The sequence below is a fragment of the Gymnoscopelus microlampas genome (assembly GCF_963454915.1).
Source record: "Gymnoscopelus microlampas genome assembly, chromosome: 2".
In the NCBI taxonomy this organism is placed as follows: Eukaryota; Metazoa; Chordata; class Actinopteri; order Myctophiformes; family Myctophidae; genus Gymnoscopelus; species Gymnoscopelus microlampas.
The window spans coordinates 51,772,120-51,790,508 of NC_139939.1; the positions used below are offsets into that span (position 1 = coordinate 51,772,120).

At 41.6% G+C, this 18,389-nt stretch overlaps 1 protein-coding gene across 4 annotated transcripts in view; it reads left to right on the forward strand.

The window, feature by feature from the left end:
- The window catches only part of usp34 (ubiquitin specific peptidase 34), an 84,709-nt gene continuing 66,320 nt past the window's right edge, over positions 1–18,389 (forward strand). For all 4 annotated transcript variants that reach the window (XM_084072764.1, XM_084072766.1, XM_084072765.1 and 1 more), the window contains exons 1-3: positions 1–379; positions 8,495–8,585; positions 16,179–16,764. In XM_084072764.1, coding sequence (XP_083928890.1) covers positions 337–379; positions 8,495–8,585; positions 16,179–16,764 — 720 coding nt within the window. In that variant the 5' untranslated portion in view covers positions 1–336. The remainder of the gene's footprint in view (positions 380–8,494; positions 8,586–16,178; positions 16,765–18,389) is intronic.

Consider the following 18,389-nt stretch of genomic DNA (forward strand, 5'->3'; position numbering starts at 1 on the left):
TTCAACATGGCTGCCGTATCTACTCTCTCAAGTAACGCTCAGATTGGGGACTGAACTCGAATCTAGTCTCTTTTTTTAGTGCCTCTCCGCTGAGTGTCCACCAGGTCCAGTTGGATGCTAATCAAGTACCAGATGCATGTGTGATTTCACCTGCTTCTTCGCTTTAAGGTGGAATTAACAGCAATAATCACTGGGTTCCTCCTGGGCCTTTTCACCCCAAAACAACCAGCTGCTGCTCAGCCCAGTTGTAACAGTGTGTCAACCATTTCACATTTTTGCAATGGTTTGAGGAGGAGGTCGATCCAACTCAAAGTTTCTCATCCTTCTTCATGAACAATGTGTGAAAACTGCGCCGAGCTGGTGGAGGTTTTAAATGAAAGTAAGTAAAACAACACCCCCCAAAAAACACAGCCTTTTTATTTATGTGGAAGTAGAGAGAGAGAGACCGATGCTAAGCTAAAGCTTGCTTGCTGTGCTAACACAGCAGTGAGTGGGACTGGATGGACACTAGTGTAAAAAAGCTTCATAGCATGTTAGCTTGTGCTAGCTTAAAATATTATAACTTTTATGAGTGTTGGTGCTTGGATTTGTTTGTTTTGCGTATCGTTGGCGGGTTTTAAATCTCCATCATCCGCTGGCATGTCGGTGTGTGTGGGTATGTGTGTTATTGCTATTGGGGTCTGTTGGAAGTGAATGCAGATGTCATGATTTCCAGCAGCAGCACAATGCCAGTCAGTCCGTTTTAGATAGAGGAGGCCTGGCCTTGGTCCTCCTGCCTTTCTGTCAGAATCCTCCTCCAGTCCATGCCGGTGGACCATAGTGGGAACAACCAGATCACAAACAACCGTTAGCGGTGTATGTTGATGGTGTGATGGTGTTGTTGTCAGGCTGTTTGTTTGCGTGTGTGTGTGAGTCCAGTCAAGCCATTGTACTCTTCTCTTCTCGGGATGTGTGAATTATTAGAACGTGGCTGCATTGCCTCTGTCTTGCCTGCCTTTGCATGGACTGTATAACTGAGGGAAGTTAGCAGGCTAGCCTGCTAACTTCCCTCAGTTATACAGTCCATGCAAGAGGCTAGTTTTAGTTAGCTGTAGCCTGAGCCTGGTGCTCTGCTGCTGTGACTTTTTGTTTGATTTGTTTGTCAGGTTCTCAGTGTGCAGTCAGTCAGTCAGTGCACCGGGCCGGCTGTATGGCTGGTGGCTGCAGCTGTCCGTCCACTTCACCTTACAACTGGCTATAGCTACACCATCCTTTGTTTCTTGTGCGATCACATGGATGTACTATATATTTGCAAACATTTAGCTGTTAGTCAACACACACCGGTGTATATGTTACCCAAACACATTTGACCACATCTTTAGCTCAGTGATCTATATATGTTTTGTTTTCCCCTGATGTTTTATGTTCAGCCCCATACATTGGGCTGAACATCAGCCCCCTACATAGAACATAAAACATCAGCCCTTTATATAGGGCTGGACATAAAACATCAGGGAAAAGTAATAATGCATCACAATATTAAGAAGAGCTGGTGTTGCATATGGACGGGGGGGGGCTTAATGTTATAAGTTATTTTAGTGCTTTATTGGTTTCATAATAATCAAGTACAAGGTTGGTGAAACCTTTCATCATACTCAAACTCAGTAAATCCTGCGCACTTTTTAGGAAAACAAAATTACATCACAATATTATGAAGAACTGCTGTTTCCTGAATCACAGCAGCATGTGGGCTGATGGGGGTTTTATAATAAGTTATTGTAGTGCTTTAGTGGTGTCATTAATCAAGTCAGTCAGTGTACAAGGTTGGTGAAACCTTTCATCATACTCAAAACTCAGTAAATCCTGCGCACTTTTACTTTATTACGAAACCACTTTTCTTTTACGAAACCACTTTTCTTTAAACTTTTAAGTTCGGAGGGGGTGGGGGGAGGGGGGGTCAAGAATAACTTCATTGCAATGACACGAATTGCAGTTAAAATATCAGTGTTCTATAAAATGGTCGCAGTTGGATTATAATCTTTTGGTTGAGCAGCAGCCCTGGTAGTTGAAGCTAGCATGATCACAGCTGCAAACGACACACACACACACACACACACACACACACACACACACACACACACACACACACACACACACACACACACACACACACACACACACACACACACACACACATCATAACACGATGGCTAATAGATTGGTTTGTGCAGTATAGGTATCTTGTGGAATTATTTGCATTGCTTGCAATATTGTGGCTATTAAATACACAAAAGCACATCCCCATCAGTCTGTTAGAGCTAACATTTGCTCTTCAGCTACTAGATAGTTTTGTATTGCTCATGTACCATAGCAACCTGCTACCTGTTTTTTTAATTTGTAATACAGGCTTGCTAACAAGGCCTTGTTGCCTATAACCAAATCCATGCCAGGGAATGAACAAATCTTTTATATTATTATTACACTGTCATTCCCCATTTTATGCCATTATTATCCAAATGTCAATATGATAATTTGTGTTTGACATTCTCTGTATTACGTATGATCCATTCCCTTTGTCTGTCATGAACTTCTGTCTCAAGTTCCAGTCAAAGCTCTTCAAATTGGATGTATAGAAATATCCATAGAGACATTAAAGGAGTTGTTGCCTCATTATTACCATGGAATGACTGAGGCATACTTCTAAGGGAAGTTGACTGTTGTGTTCTTTTGACAAATTGTGCATTATAGAAACATGTCTGCTCTGGGATACATGTTCCCATCACAATTATGAAGTACTAGGGGAAAAAAAGTCATTTGGTCCCTTCCTATGTGAAACTGTCCCATCACCCTTTGAGTGTAATCTACATGAAGGGTTCCCAAACTTTTCAGGCCGCGACCCCCCCATAATAATCATATTTGAACTGGGGACTGTAGGCATTACATTTAGTTTGACTCGGTTCCACAGATACATTTTGTGAAAATAGCAGATTGTAGATCGGCTATTTTCACCAATGTTTGCCTCTTTCTTACATAATATTTGACAATTTGGTATTAAAAAGGTATTATAACTTCTAAGTAATTAAATTGTAACTTTAGAAATGTGCAGATACCCTGTATATACACAGTCTGTAAACCACTGATCTACATCATGTATATATTGTATTGATGTAGTCAGCAGAGAAGCGGGTCCTTAACCCATAATTTAAGACCTGAGGCCGATTCTACAATTAAATGCCTTCTAAATAAGTAGTACTCTTAACTTTTCCGTGTCAAGGACCCCCAAATTGATATGTATTTGGTCGCGGACCCCCATCTGAAAATGTTTTGTGCCCGGAACCCCCAGAAGAGGATTTGTGTAAAAGAAATCAAGATTATTCCCAAAAAAAAAAAAAGACAGATGTACAAGCTGTGTACATATCTGCTATATTTGAGAATCACTGTTCCAAGAGTTTTCTGAAAAATTATAGCTAAAATCTAAAATGACACAGATGCTTTCCCGGTTTTAATGGGTTAATAAACGTGCTGCTGGTTCTCTTCCCCGTGGAGAAGGTTGTGCTGAGAAGATGCCCATGAGCAAACAGACTAAAGGCATTAGTGATGGGAATTATCATTCTTTTCACAAAACACTCAATGCACTCGTGATATTGTTTTATTTCCACAATCTGTCTGCAGCGTACCATGTACTGTTTTGAAGAAAGGCTGTCTGCAGATGTGTGTGTATTGTCTGTCATTGCTGTTCCAAACCTGAAAATAAACATTCTACTGTAGCCTGTCATCTGTGTCATAATTACACAGAAATATATTAAGCTACGACAAACGCGACCAAATGGCAATTCATTGATGGAGAGAAATGGCAATACACTTTGTCCACTGTCTGTCGGCAGAAATTACAAAATGTTTGAGACAAATGTAATTATATCAAAGCCCGTTGGAGAGAGAAAAAAAAGAAATGTATACAATTCCAGAGGCAATGAGATGGAAGAGTTGAGTCAATGAGTGGTCAGAAAACCAGGTGTGTGTGGGCCGATGGAGTGAACGGAGATGGCACAACTCTTTCTATCTCAAGGGCTCTGGGTGTCCCAGTGACCAAAAAATATGGTGCAAAAATCGAACATTAATGTAAACTGTTTGGAAGAAAACGTAAGGTATCAAAAGTAGGCTGTTCAAAAGCCACACCTATTAACTATTTCTTTGGCAAGTTTGGAGGAAATTGGATACCTAGTCGGCTGGGAGAGAAGGGTAATGTTCACACACAAAATCCACACTCCTTTCGGGTTGTAGTGTGGCATTCCCATATTGTTCCATTTTCATGTCTATTGTAAGCATTGGAAATGGAAATATATCTGTTAATACTTAACGTTGGAGGCGATATTGGAGTGGTTGAAATTGTACAATTTAGACTCATGTGGTGTTTAGCTACATTATGATCTGGCTGTCACTCAGTTGTTACAACAGGCCTTTGTGAAGCCTGCCAGTTCATCTGACTCCGCTGTGTGTTTCTGTGTGTTTTTTTGTTGTTGTAATTAACCATCTCTATTACGCTGGGATAGAACGATGATGAAAATCATCTTGGGCTGTTGTTGGAAAGTTTATGATAGTGTGTGACAGACCTGTCAGCAGTGACAAACCTCTCCAGCTCTTGGGAGAGTGACTGACAGGCCCATGTGGGCTTTCTCTTGGTAACCCTTGAACTCTGATTTGCTATTGCACTGTATGTGCTGTGTTTCTCTCTCTCTGTGTGGTAGAGAGAGATAAATGCAATATGCCAGCAAATTCCTTAGTTTGTGTGGGAAATGTATTGAGTTTTCAAGTGAGTTGAGGTCTGACATATTGGTGTTTATAGTTGATCAGTTTGGGTGGAGGCTCTCTCTATTTTTGATCGTGGGCATCTTTCTTTTGCTGCTGTCTCCCTCTTTTGCCCTCTCTTTCCCCTTCATCTTCCTTGTCTTTGTCTCTCAATCTTAGACACACACACACACACACACACACACACACACACACACACACACACACACACACACACACACACACACACACTCACACTCACACTCACACTCACACTCACACTCACACTCACTCGCATCAGTGTAGGAAAGGTGTCCTGGTGAACTTAAGAACTGCATTTGTGTCTTGGTTGCAGCTGGTTGCCTAGGGGACAAGACTCTTTTTGTTGACTCTTTGTCTCAGAGAGGTTGGCATTACTCCAGTTGTCATAGACTGGCAGGCTCTCCTATTGGAGGCCAGAAAAATCACTTTGTCTGATAGGAAGAGAACACAACTCAACACACTTGTTCATCACACACACGTGACTAGTAGCACATAAGAGCAATCATCTCATCTCCTCCTACACACTTTTCATACTCCTGAACTATTATGCTGCTGCTCATAAAGCTACCTTTTGATGTAGCCTACTTGTTATTTAACGACTTAAACCCTTATATACTCATACTAAATTGGTCCATAAGTTGGCCAGCGCCCTCCTTTTTCCCCTCTACACCAAATGTCTTTGCCGTAAATAGCTATTGCGACTGCAAGTCTGTAGATTTGCTATTTTCGTAGAATGTTTGCCTGTTTTCGCTGAATGTTAGCCTAATATGAAGTGCCCAGAATAGGGAGACTGGCATTTGCATGGTTAAAAGCGAGCCACTCTTTTAAAATGCGCACACACACACACACACACACACACACACACACACACACACACACACACACACACACACACACACACACACACACACACACACACACACACACACACACACACACACACACACACACACACACACACACACACACACACACACACACACACACACACACACACACACACGTACGTTGTTGGAGTAAAAAATAACAGCAGAAAGGCTGAAGATGTCTGTGTGAAACAGAGATTTTAATGGAAATTAATTTCTCTGTACAAACATTGTACTGTAAGTAGGCCAGAATGTAGCTTGAGATGGATGAAAGATGACCAGCAACAGTCATGACTTTGGTATGAAGGTTTTTTCAGTGGCAAATTTAACTTTCACAGACATGAGTAGCTGAGAGTTTTGAAACGGAACAAATTTGAAACCATGATATTATTGATCCTGTCACAATACATTTCCCTAAAGGCCAAACCTCAAAGTGTCCTACTATTGACTTTGAGAAACAAATATGATTTTTTTTAAATAGCACAATGTACCTACATTATTGAGACATGCATTTGCATATTATAGCCTGTTTTGCTGTTGTTATTTGGCAGATTAGCTTGGAACCAGGGCAACAGTGGAAAGATCATAATAAATCTTTTATTAATCAGCAGCATTAAGGCCCTTGCACAACATCTGATGCATTTTATTTTATTGGTTGTTAAAGCATCTGGGAAAAAGGCACAGGAATCGAACTGTGATCAATTGGAAAAAAATTATGCCATTTCACTCATCGGACTGCAATTTCGGAGGTGTGCAAGATTCTGGCTACAACTATCGATTATTTTCTTAGTGATTATTCTATTAAGTATTAATTACTACTTAGATTTATTTTTTAAAGGACTGTGTGCAAGGGCCTTTACAATACAACAACAGCCTGTAATAAGGAATGCAAAGGTCACTGCCCCAGTTTGCAGACAATAGATGTAACAAACATACAGCCTCCCACATGCTGCAGACAAGGTTTTTGAGTCATTAGTGGCATGTAGGAGTGCAGCGGCTCCCTGCACGGTTCAAGACTTCTTTATGAACCGCATATTAAAGTCATAAGGTACGTTTTTCCTTGAAAATAATAAAAGGCAGAAAATACTGGAATGTGTCTAAATAGAAAAACAAATTTTTATTGCTAGTAAGTAAAATAAAGGGAGAATCTTGGAAATATTTTCAATTTCATTTTTTTTTCTTTTTCTTTACTGTACTGAAACCTGAACCAAAACCGTGACCCCAAAAAAAAACAAGGTTTGAGGTGAACCAAACCACAGGCTAACTGAACCGTTGCACCCCTAGTGGCATGGCAGTGATTTATCTCCTCAGAAAGCCTGACAATTCTCTCCTGCTGTAGCTATTCACTCGCCATACAGAGAGCTACTATGTATAGCACAGCCAAAACAGCGAACAGAACAGGGCTGAAGGATGCATGCAGGGAGGGAAACTATCAGCATCCACAGCCAACTGCCCTAATTCTGGCCCAGGCTGATACATTTGACGGTCACCCCACAGGCCACATTGATAGCTTAGGGGACACTTTTTGAAGGGACATTTCTACATGAAAATTGGATAAATGGCATTTTTCAATGAAAACTTTAGGCATTATTTTCATAATTTCTCATAATTATTTCTCTTCTATCACTTAAGTTGAAGTGGAATTGTTTTTGCCATGAAAATCCTGAACTCATTACTTTTGACTGCTTGTTGTGATGTAGAAAATGAAATAGGAATTTATACAGCTAAATGCCAAATGGTGTGTTCACACCAGATGCAAAGAGGTGAATGGACGTGGATTTGCTCATGTAATGTAACGTGAGGCAGAAATGTGCTGTGTCTGGTCAGTGTGACTGTGAACACACAATGAATTAAGTGTATTTTTAACTTGCTCTCTGAAGACTGAGTTAAATGCATAGTTACTCCTCGTACAGGTTGGCAGTTGGAAAAGGTCTGATCCAAGAAATGCCTAGAGTCTGGGTGAAAAGTTTAAGCCAGTGTACTGGCACTTCAAAGTGTTGTTGAAGCACATGTGTACAGTGTGTGCAGGTGCCCTTCCTCCCTCCCGCCCCCATATTTTTATATATTCATCTTGACCTGAGACCATGACATTTAATTTTGGAATACAGCTTGGCACTACTGTTTCTGTTCCCTTATGTCATCATAGAATGGAAGCAATATTGATATTCCACTTAGGCCTTTTCTATTTGGACTAGGTTGAGGTGTGTGTGTGTGTGTGTGTATTCCACTTAGGCCTTTTCTATTTGGACTAGGTTGAGGTGTGTGTGTGTGTGTGTGTGTGTGTGTGTGTGTGTGTGTGTGTGTGTGTGTGTGTGTGTGTGTGTGTGTGTGTGTGTGTGTGTGTGTGTGTGTGTGTGTGTGTGTGTGTGTGTGTGTGTGTGTGTGTGTGTGTGTGTGTGTGTGTGTGTGTGTACCATCTGTATGGCTTTTAATCTAAAGTGTCACCATGCTCATTGTAGGCAATTTATTGAAATGACATTGCCGTTTTGATTGCTCCCTCGTTGTATTTAATTTGTTGCATTTTATTTTTGTGGTTCATACCGTCCAGGGCCTTTTGTGCACAGACTGTGCATGTAGGCTTCCTTCCTTATATCCTTTTATAACGACCAGGCCCGTGCAAGTGGTATTGGCCCAAATGAATAATCTCTGACATTCACAATGGGTCAACACTCACTCAACATTGTATTACTATTATACACCAAAGATGTATTTGCGGTGCAGATCATGACATACCCTCGTTAAGCTGCATTCCAAGTTCATAGGACCAGATACCTTGCTGGTAGTTCTTGGTGACTTAACAACTGTGTCTGCTCTCTCCTCAGTATCGGATGCAGAAGGCAGTGAAGGAGGTCTACAGCTGAAGAAGGAGCATGCTTTACGAGTATTCAGCTACATCAGCTCATGGACACAGAGGTCAGTGGCTTCCCTTCCATGTGTTCACATTGTTTCTCGCACCGTTTCTGATGTGTTTAGCAGAACTGGTGCACCGGCACACTGTACAGCAGCAACAGTGTAGTGCCACTGCTAGAGTGGCATGATATTTTGTCATTTCAAAATAACTATGTACGTGTACACACACACACTCTCTCTTTTTTTGTCTCTAAAAAATGACTTGGTTCTCCTTTTTAACTCATTAAGACCGGGAACACATCTGTGTAACCACTTAAACCATTATTTTATACATTGGCTATTCAAAAATAGCAGATATACAAGCTCATAGTGCGGCCCAGAGTTCCGTGCTATGAGCTATGAATTTAGTCTTTTTTTGCAAATCTTTGAATATATATATTTTTTAAAGCAAACATTGGTAACCCAAATCTTTGTTTCTGGAACCAAATATTTTGAGAGAAATATTATATGACCAAATGCATATAATTTTGGGGGTCCTTGACATGAAAAAGTTTGAGCACCACTGATATAGTAACATAAGCTTTTCAGAATTTAGAAGCACACCAATGTGAAGTAGAGAACCATAATGGAATGGAACAGAAGCGGGGTACTACTACATGGAACCAAAGCGGAAATTACAGCAAAGCAACTTCTTCGGATTACAAAATGAATGCTGAATTCATTCCTCACTGACAACTCAACGATTCACTTTTCATCGACAACCCGTTTCATTACATAAGCTGTATGAATAGCCCAGTGTAATCTTGGGACGGTTATTATCAGTAGTCTGCTCCTCGGTTTCCTAATTGCCGGCAAAGCCATTGTTGTGTAAGTAGCTCTGCCTGAATACCAGAAGGCTAATATCCCTAGCCTAGGGGGAATTCCCTTTTACAGGGTTTCCCGCAGGGGAATAAAAACGTAGTCTAGGTGCTGCTGGAGGGGGGTCCATGTGCCTGCACAGCACACACCGGGGCTGTACAATATGGACAAAACCTCAATATTTGTGCCAAATATCTCAATGGCGATAATGATTGTTCAGCTTCAGCCCCAAGTATCCAAAGACTCTTTACATGGGGGGCAAGAGAACACAACAGAGAAAAATGGGGAAAAACACCTAAGAAAATTCTAAGACTAAGGCAGGGGTCTTCAACAGGGGGTCCTCAGAGTTACTACAGGGGGTCCGCCAAATCTTTGGGTGATGTGATTTTTTTTTTTTACCTCAACCACTTGAACCCTAGCATCTCTTTTCTGAGGAGAACTTTAGCCAAAAATAGCCGATCTACAAGCTCACGTGAGCTTGTAGATCGGCTATTTCTGGCAAAGAGGTATAGGTGTAGAGGGAAAAAAAGAGCAGACCAAGTAAACAAAAAAAGTTTAATCTGAAACACAATGTTATACTATAGAGGGGGTCCCTGCTTCATCTCTCTCTCAGCTAGGGGGTCCTTGGCCTGAAAACGTTGAAGACCCCTGGACTAAGGAATAAAAGCAATTAAAACAAGACATGATGACGCAGTCATATTAATACCAGGTTGCTCTCTCCAGCGCCCCCGCACAGAACCAAATGGACCCGTGGTCCTGTAACCTTTCGCTCGCGGAGTAACAAATCGCTGTTGGAGGCGGTGCTGTGTGTGTGTGTAATCGTTTTTTGGTGGCGACGACCACACTTGTTCTGGGCTATGATCCCATAGCATGGGAGGACGCCCGTCGTTCAGAGTATGGGGAAGTCTCGGAGAAGTCTCCCCATTGGCTTAAAGGATTGAAGGACAGCCAATGATGAAAAGGTCGCTAGAAGAAAGTGTTTAGTAGTTCATCAGTCTCTTCCTAGACCAGGCTGCAAGCAACCTGGTAAAAGAAAAACAGTGGAATGATGAGAAAGTGAAGTTAACTGGGGGAAGCCATATTGAAGAGGTGTTTTTTTTGTGTGTGTGTGTGAATTGCACCCATCAGGATCAACCTTCCTATCTTAAAACCACTATAATCATTTACGGCATGGCTTACTAGGAGGCTGGCTGTCCATAAATGGGTCTGTCTGTTTTATCTGTCGGTCCAGGGCTAATCTCGTAAAACTGCTAGACCGATGGCATATTTCTTTCACATATGTTTTACATTTCTTGAAATAATTAAAGTTAATTTGATAATGGAGGTCAGATCGGGCTGGAAGCTTGCCCAATTATGGAGTCATACGTCCTAGATGACCGAAGTTATAGACTGGCAATATAAAGTCCCAGATACACATGGGACTCATGCCGTAATATGACCGTGTCTCGCTTGACGGAGCATGGTTCTTATTGTTGTATGTAGAGAGCAGGAAGCAAGGTTACACCAAGCACCAACCAAAGGTTGGTATATTCAGTGGTGGAAAAAGTACTCACATTTTTTACTTAAGTAAAAGTATCAATACTGCAATACTGCAATGAAGTACTCTGTTACAAGTAAAAGTCCGGAATTCAACATTTATGAGTGAAAGTACTGTATTGGCATCAAAATGTACTTGGAAGTACCGAAAGTAGAAAGTACTCATTATGCAGAATGTTCAATTTCCCCGGTTTTCAAATGTATAAAATGTTTTGAAAATAGCAGATCTACAAGCTCACAATGTGTCGCAGCGCGACGCATTGTGAGCTTGTAGATCGGCTATTTTCAAATGGCCGGAAGGTATATAGGGCTGAAGTGGTTAATGAATGTTTTGTAATAATAATCTACAAAGTAACCGGTAACTAAAAATTTCAAATAATTGTAGTGGAATTAAAAGTACAATATCTGCCTCTGAGATGTAGTGGAGTAGAAGTAAAAGTACTGAAAATTGGAAATACTCCATTAAAGTAAAAATACCTCAAAATTGTACTTATAGTACTTGAGTACATGTACTTAGTTACTTAACACCACTGGGTATATTTTGGCTCTCGCCATGTACCTTGTTGTATCTGCTCTGCTCCATTTTTCACGTAGGCATGTTCACAGCATCAATCAACAGTTTGACGAGTTCCATTACTAATAAAACTTCTCTGTTTGGCTGGTGATCTATCTAGTATTGGATGAAAAAGTAATACGCTGCCCTGAAGCAGAACAGAACACTGTTTCTTCAGAGAGAGTAGACTAGGTTATTGGAGGGCAATACGTAATAAGTAATGACCGAGCCCCTTTTTATTTTAGCTTGGTAGGTTGTTTTTGATCTATGTTAATGTATCCAACATGTATTGTGTGTGTGTGTGTATGTGTGTGTGTGTGTGTGTGTAGGCGAAGGAGCCTTGAGGAGACGTTGACCTTAATGCAGTGTGATTTCTCATGCAAAAGTGCTGACATAGCCATAAAGTTATTTAGAAGCAGTCCTTGGTTGTGCGCTTGTGTCTTTTAAGCCATTAAGACCTGGAACGCATCTGTGTCACTTCTTGATTTGAGCTAAAAAGCATTATTTTACACTTTGGCTATTCAAAAATAGCAGATATACAAGCTCATAACGCGGCACCGAGTGCCGCGATACGAGCTTGTAGATCTGCTATTTTTGAAAAATCGAGAAAATTTGTGCAAATCTTTGAATATATATATTGTTTAAAGCGAACTTTTTTAACTCAAATCTTTGCTTCTGGGGGGTCCCTGGAACAAAATATCTTAAGGTGGGGGTCGGCAGCCAAATGTATATCATTTTGCGGGTCCTGGACATGAAAAAGTTTGAGAACCACTGATATAGAAACATATGTTTTTCAGAAAACTGTTAGGATTTAGAAGACATTAGTAAGAATCAGCCTCAGGTCTTAATGGGTTAATGTGATAGATAATGGCTCCATTTTCGTACCATGTAATTGGATATTGTTATCCCACATAAAGTGATTGAAAAAAAGAGTAGAAAGACGAGTACACATACTTTGTAGAGTGTGACAAGAAGTTACACTGTGTTACTGCTGGCCCTCGTTTGTCATGTCTGCTGTCTTTGGATTATATAGTAGACAAGAACTTAGACGTTTCCCCCCCCCCATTAAGACCATTAAGCTTATAAAATAAGTTGGAGGATTGGATTGAAGTTTACCAACTTGACCAAGTTTCCAATTCCTAACTAGGAAACAAGAAATGTTTTTAAAAATAGTAAAAAATGAAGAAATATGGCCCTGTGTGTGTGTGTGTGTGTGTGTGTGTGTGTGTGTGTGTGTGTGTGAGACAGGAGCTCAACTGTGACAGATGGGACCTGCTCGCTCACCTCTCATGATAATGAATTACGAGGGGCTGGCTGTCCCAAAAGCCTCCAATGCAGCAAGCAGATTATCAAAACCTTCCGCATGAAAGCGTTATTGTTTACGTCAGGACCGAGATGCATCTTTGGCTATTCCAAAATATCAGATCTACAAGCTCATATGAGCTTGTAGAAAATTGTGTAATTTTTTTTGCAAATCCTTGTGTGTGTGTGTGTGTGTGTGTGTGTGTGTGTGTGTGTGTGTGTGTGTGTGTGTGTGTGTGTGTGTGTGTGTGTGTGTGTGTGTGTGTGTGTGTGTGTGTGTGTGTGTGTGTGTGTGTGTTTAAGCAAAAAGAAATTCTCCGATCTGTGCTTCGAGGGGTCCCTGGTACAACATATTTTGAGATGCGGTCCGCGGCCAAATACATGTCATTTTGGGTGGTCCTTGTCTGACATGGAAAAGTTGGAGCGCCACTGATATAGCAACATACTTAGGATTTGGCCGCGGACCTCGGACCCCCATCTCCATCTCTCCCCATCTCAAAATGTTTTGTTCCAGTGGCAGGGACCTCCCAGAAGCAAAGATTTGAGTTACAAATGTTGGCTTTGAAAATTGTATATTCAAAGATTTGCACAAATTTTCACGGTTTTTCAAAAAATAGCACAGCGCCGTGACTCGGTGCCGCGCTATGAGCTTGTAGATCTGCTATTTTTGAATAGCCAAAGAAAATAAAATGACACCGATGCGTTCCCGGATTGAATGGGTTAAGTGAGATTCAGATTCAGAACAGCAATACTGAAGTTTGTTTATTGAACGATCACTGATTTTTGCTTTGCAAAGCTCAGCACATTCATCAAGTGGTATGAAAGTGTTTGATTTACGGTTTGTGGACTTCAGTTACGAGCCTTTGTCATGTCGTTGGAAAGTGAGCGTTTGACTTTTGTTCGGCAGAATTCAGAATAACTTGTAAAACATGCTGTTTTTGAACGGTCAGTTTTCACTGTTGCTACATGTAAAATATCAAATAATAAATGTGAACCGATTCATATTCAACATTCAACCGAGTCATATTGTATATCGTATCGCTGCTATTGAGATATTATGCAAAAATATTGAGGTATGAAACATGCGGCAAGTTTTTTCCTGGGCGAAAGTTAAACCCTGAGTTATACTGAAAACTGAAGCGTTTTGTTTTGTGGATAGAGCAAGATGATGCAATATAGACAATACATGCTTTGTGGTTCACTGAGGAAGCAAGAACATGTTTGGGCTAGGGCTGGGAAATACAGACAAAATCAAATATCATATTTTTGAACAAATGACTGCTTTGATTGTAACAGGATTGTGGTAATGACTATTGCTGCTTTGACAAGATCAGTGAAGTCTATATAATAACTTAAGCGAGTAAAGGCAAACAACAGATCAGCTTGAAGAGTCCGATGAGTTCAGAAAATTACATCACTTTACTGTAATTTAGCTGTTAGACATATTATGTTATCCAAAGTTCCAGACGATATCTAGTCCCATACATTGCCCAGCCCCAGTTAAAGTTGATTGATATGGGCCTGTACCGCTGGTGTAAATAGGGCATAGCAGTTGCGGCCACTTCCTGGTTCCACTGCAAAATACTCGATGCATTTTTCCCATTGACATTTCCAAAAATATTTATATCAATTATTTTAAGCCTAGAATCAAGCCATCCAGGGTCCTGGTGAATCATGACCATAAAACGTTTGATTCTGTGAAAAACCTTTTTTGAAAAAGGCAAAACAAAGGGTATTTATTAAATATAGTATATCATATAATTAAATATAAAATAAAATAAATCACAGATTTTTTTTTAATGGTCATGATTCACCAGGACCCTGGATGGCTTGATTCTAGGCTTAAATTAATTACGATACGATACGATACGAATTGATATAAATATTTTTGGAAATGTCAATGGGAAAAATGCATTGAGTATTTTGAAGTGGAACCAGGAAGTGGCCGCAACTGCTATGCCCTATGGTGCATTTATATAGCGATTTTATCCAAAGCGCTTTACATTGTGCATTACATTCACCCATTCACACACCGATGGCGGAGGAAACCATGCAAGGCACCAACCTGCTCATCGGGAGTTAGGGGTTCAGTGTCTTGCTCAAGGACACTTCGACACTAACTCTGGGGGAGCCCGGGATCGAACTGGGGGGCGCTCTACCGGCCACTATACCCGTGAGCCACTGCCGCCCCGCCCCCTGTAGCAGTCCAGGCACCTAGGCTCAATGTAGCCAGACAGGGCGTCGCGGGGTCGAGTCCCGATCCCGACGGCCTTTGCTGCCACTCACTGATGTCACTCCCCTTCTCTCTCCCCATTTCCTGTCCTATCCATAAAGGCATAAAAGACCCAAAATACATCTTTAAAAAACAAAGTTAATTGATATGATTTTAAAAAAGCTCTCTTTGGTTTGACCCTAGTTGGTTCCTTTTTTCCGCTAATGGCTTCGATCGTTTTCACACCTCGGCCATAAGTTGCATCAGACAAAAAAAACGTAACAAAATTTAATTTGCAGCTGATTTCCTGCTTTTTATGTTGTCCTCCTGATGGCATATCTGTGAACAGTGTGTCTCCTTCAGCTGCAGGATCTGATCCAACAGGCCTGGGTGTGACGATAATCCCCGATCCTGCAGAATCCCTTTCAAGTAGCTCCCATGTGCTTTCCTCGTGGGGGGGCCTTCTTGATCTGAATCAAACAATATTGAACCTCTCTGTCCATTATGGCAGAATCAGAGTAGTTACAGTGAGCAGAGTATCACTGTACTCTGCTCACTGTTGCAGGTATGCAGACGCTCAGAAGTCTGAGGTTTAGTTTACACTTCATCACACTGCTACATCTATGCGATGCTTTTGATACAGTTAAGATATCATGGGTGGATGCAACATTTCAGAAAACTTGACTGCACCATACCATTCCTTTGTTCCCTTTGATCAGAGTTCCCGTTAATCCAGTGTCCTTTCATTCCACTAACCCTAAAGTGATCATTTTAACTATTAAACTGACAGTTTTTTTAGTACTCACAGACTGCCAGCATGTTTACAGCTTAAACATAGGAAAAATGTAAATTTTAGCATTTTTTAACATTGAAGTGAATGGAGCAGCAACTTTTTGGAAAATGTTATCTCCTGGTTCTTTGTGACGAACGGAAAAACCCCAAAAATAAAGAATCATTTTAGATTAAAGAAATAAATAATAATAATTGTTTTGCAATTGCTAAATTCTCAAAAAACGTTTATAAAGGTTCTTGGCAGGCAATGTGTTAAAAGGACAGAACTTGAGCTGTGACCTGAGGTGTTACAGTAAGTGTATCGGGTTGATTGACGGTTTGAACGGTAAACATAGGCTTCCATGTAAAAAGAAATCTCAACCTGTTCTCATTTCCACCTCTCCTCCACCCTGTCCTCCTCCAGGCAATGTCTCTGCTGCTTCAAGGAATACAAGCACCTGGAGGTGTTCAACCAGCTGGTGTACGCCCTCATCAACCTGGTCATCGCGCAGGTCAGCACGCTGAGGGACCGCCTCTGCACCATCCACGACCACGCCCATGCCTCGGGAGGAGGCGGGGCTCGGATCGAAGGCGGGGCCGGGGACTCGGAATGGAACGCGAGCGGCGGCGGCGGGGCTAATATAACCGGGCCGCTCCCCCAGCCTTCCTCGCCCGGGGAGGACGAGCCCGTCAACGTGGAGAGGGACTCTGCCGAGGAGGACGCCGACGCCCCCGACCTGAACCAGAACCAGAAGGTTCAGGGCGGGGCGGGGAGCAAGCCAATGGAGGCTCTCGGAGGCAGGCCCGGTGACAGCGGAAGTGGGTCGGAGGGCGAGGACGCCGCCGCGGCCGTCGCTAGCGGCAGCGGCGTGGACAGCCTCCTCCAGGACCCCTTCAGCTCCTGGAGCACGGAGGAGAGGGAGAAGCTTTTGCTGTGCGCTGCTAAGATCTTCCAGATCCAGTTTCCTCTCTATACGGCCTATAAACACAACACACACCCCACTATAGAGGTAAAGATGTTATATATGTGGGCCTGTACACGTTATACCAGTGATTCTTTAACCCATTAAGGCCTGAGTCCGATTCTTAAAATGTTTTCTAAATCCTAACAGTTTTTTGAAAAAAAAAAGATTTTTCAAAAGTAGCAGATCTACAAGCTCGAGTGCCGCGCTATGAGCTTGTATATCTGCTATTTTTGAATAGCCAAAGAAATCTAAAGTGACACACATCAAATAAAACAAGATTTTAGTCCTTTGAAAGATTTCATTGAATTTAAGGGTTAAGGATGATTTTAAATGTAGACCAGGGGTCTTCAACAGGGGGCCCTCAGAGTTACTACAGGGGGTCCGCCAAATCTTTGTGTGATAGGATTTTTTTTTTTACATTAGCCACTTGAAGCCTAGCATCCCTTTTCTGAGGAGAACTTTAGCCAAAAATAGCCGATCTACATTGAGCTTGTAGATCGGCTATTTTTGGCAAAGAGTAATGGGCGTAGAGGAAAAAACAGAGCAGCAAAAGTTTATCTGAAAAGCACTTTTATACAATATAGAGGGGGTCCCTGCTTCATCTCTCTCTCAGCTAGGGGGTCCTTGGCCTGAAAACGTTGGAAGACCCCTGATGTAGACTATCTGCAGTGAAATAAATACATTATGGTATTTACAATCTGATCTGTGCTCAGCCCTGCACCAATCAAAGTTACTGGATTGGTTTAAAGATGGGGACTCAACAAAAGACACTGGTGTCTACATGACAAGAAAGAGACACTGGTGTCTACATGACAAGAAAGAGACACTGGTGTCTACATGACAAGAAAGAGACACTGGTGTCTACATGACAAGAAAGAGACACTGGTGTCTACATGACAAGAAAGAGACACTGGTGTCTACATGACAAGAAAGAGACACTGGTGTCTACATATTGACAAGAAAGAGACAGAGGAGAAAGTGGTGCAGTCAGCTGGGGCATTAAGGCCACTGTGGCCTCAGGGCATGCAATTTGTTTGAGGGCCATGGCCTTTGCGGCCTCCCTGAAATTCCTGTATTCATTTTTTTCATAATGTCAGACAGTCCCCAAAATTGAGCCGGACATTCTTTTCTGAAATGTAGTGGATGGCTACATGGCAAGAGTAGCTGTTGAAATGTGGAACTCATTAGCCAGCGTTTTGTCATGTTATTTTTTTGTCTTTGAATGAAGCATGGTTTTGTTGTCCACCGTTTTAGCGGGTGACGGCTGCTGCAAGTCATCAGCTATGTCATTGACAGCCAAATGAGTCTAGAAATGATCATAGAATTATGATTATTGTTAAAGCCCATTGTATGGCTGAACCCTTGCTTGCTGGTGGTTCCTTGGGAGGTTTTCAAGAGGGGTTCCGTACTTTCATGTGGCGCCTCAGTTCCCCAAGGCTGGGGCCGTAACATAAAGCATAAGTACTTACGAGTGCTTATATATGTGTAATTACAGTGTTATGCGCAGATTATAATGCAGTATACTAAGTGTTTATATAATGCATTTTAGACATGGGCTTCGTATCAGAAAGTGTTACCGACACGTGTATTTGATTAGTGTTACTTATCATTTGAATGTATTAGATGGCATAATATGAAATATGTGGGCAAGTGAGGATTTATCAGGGTGT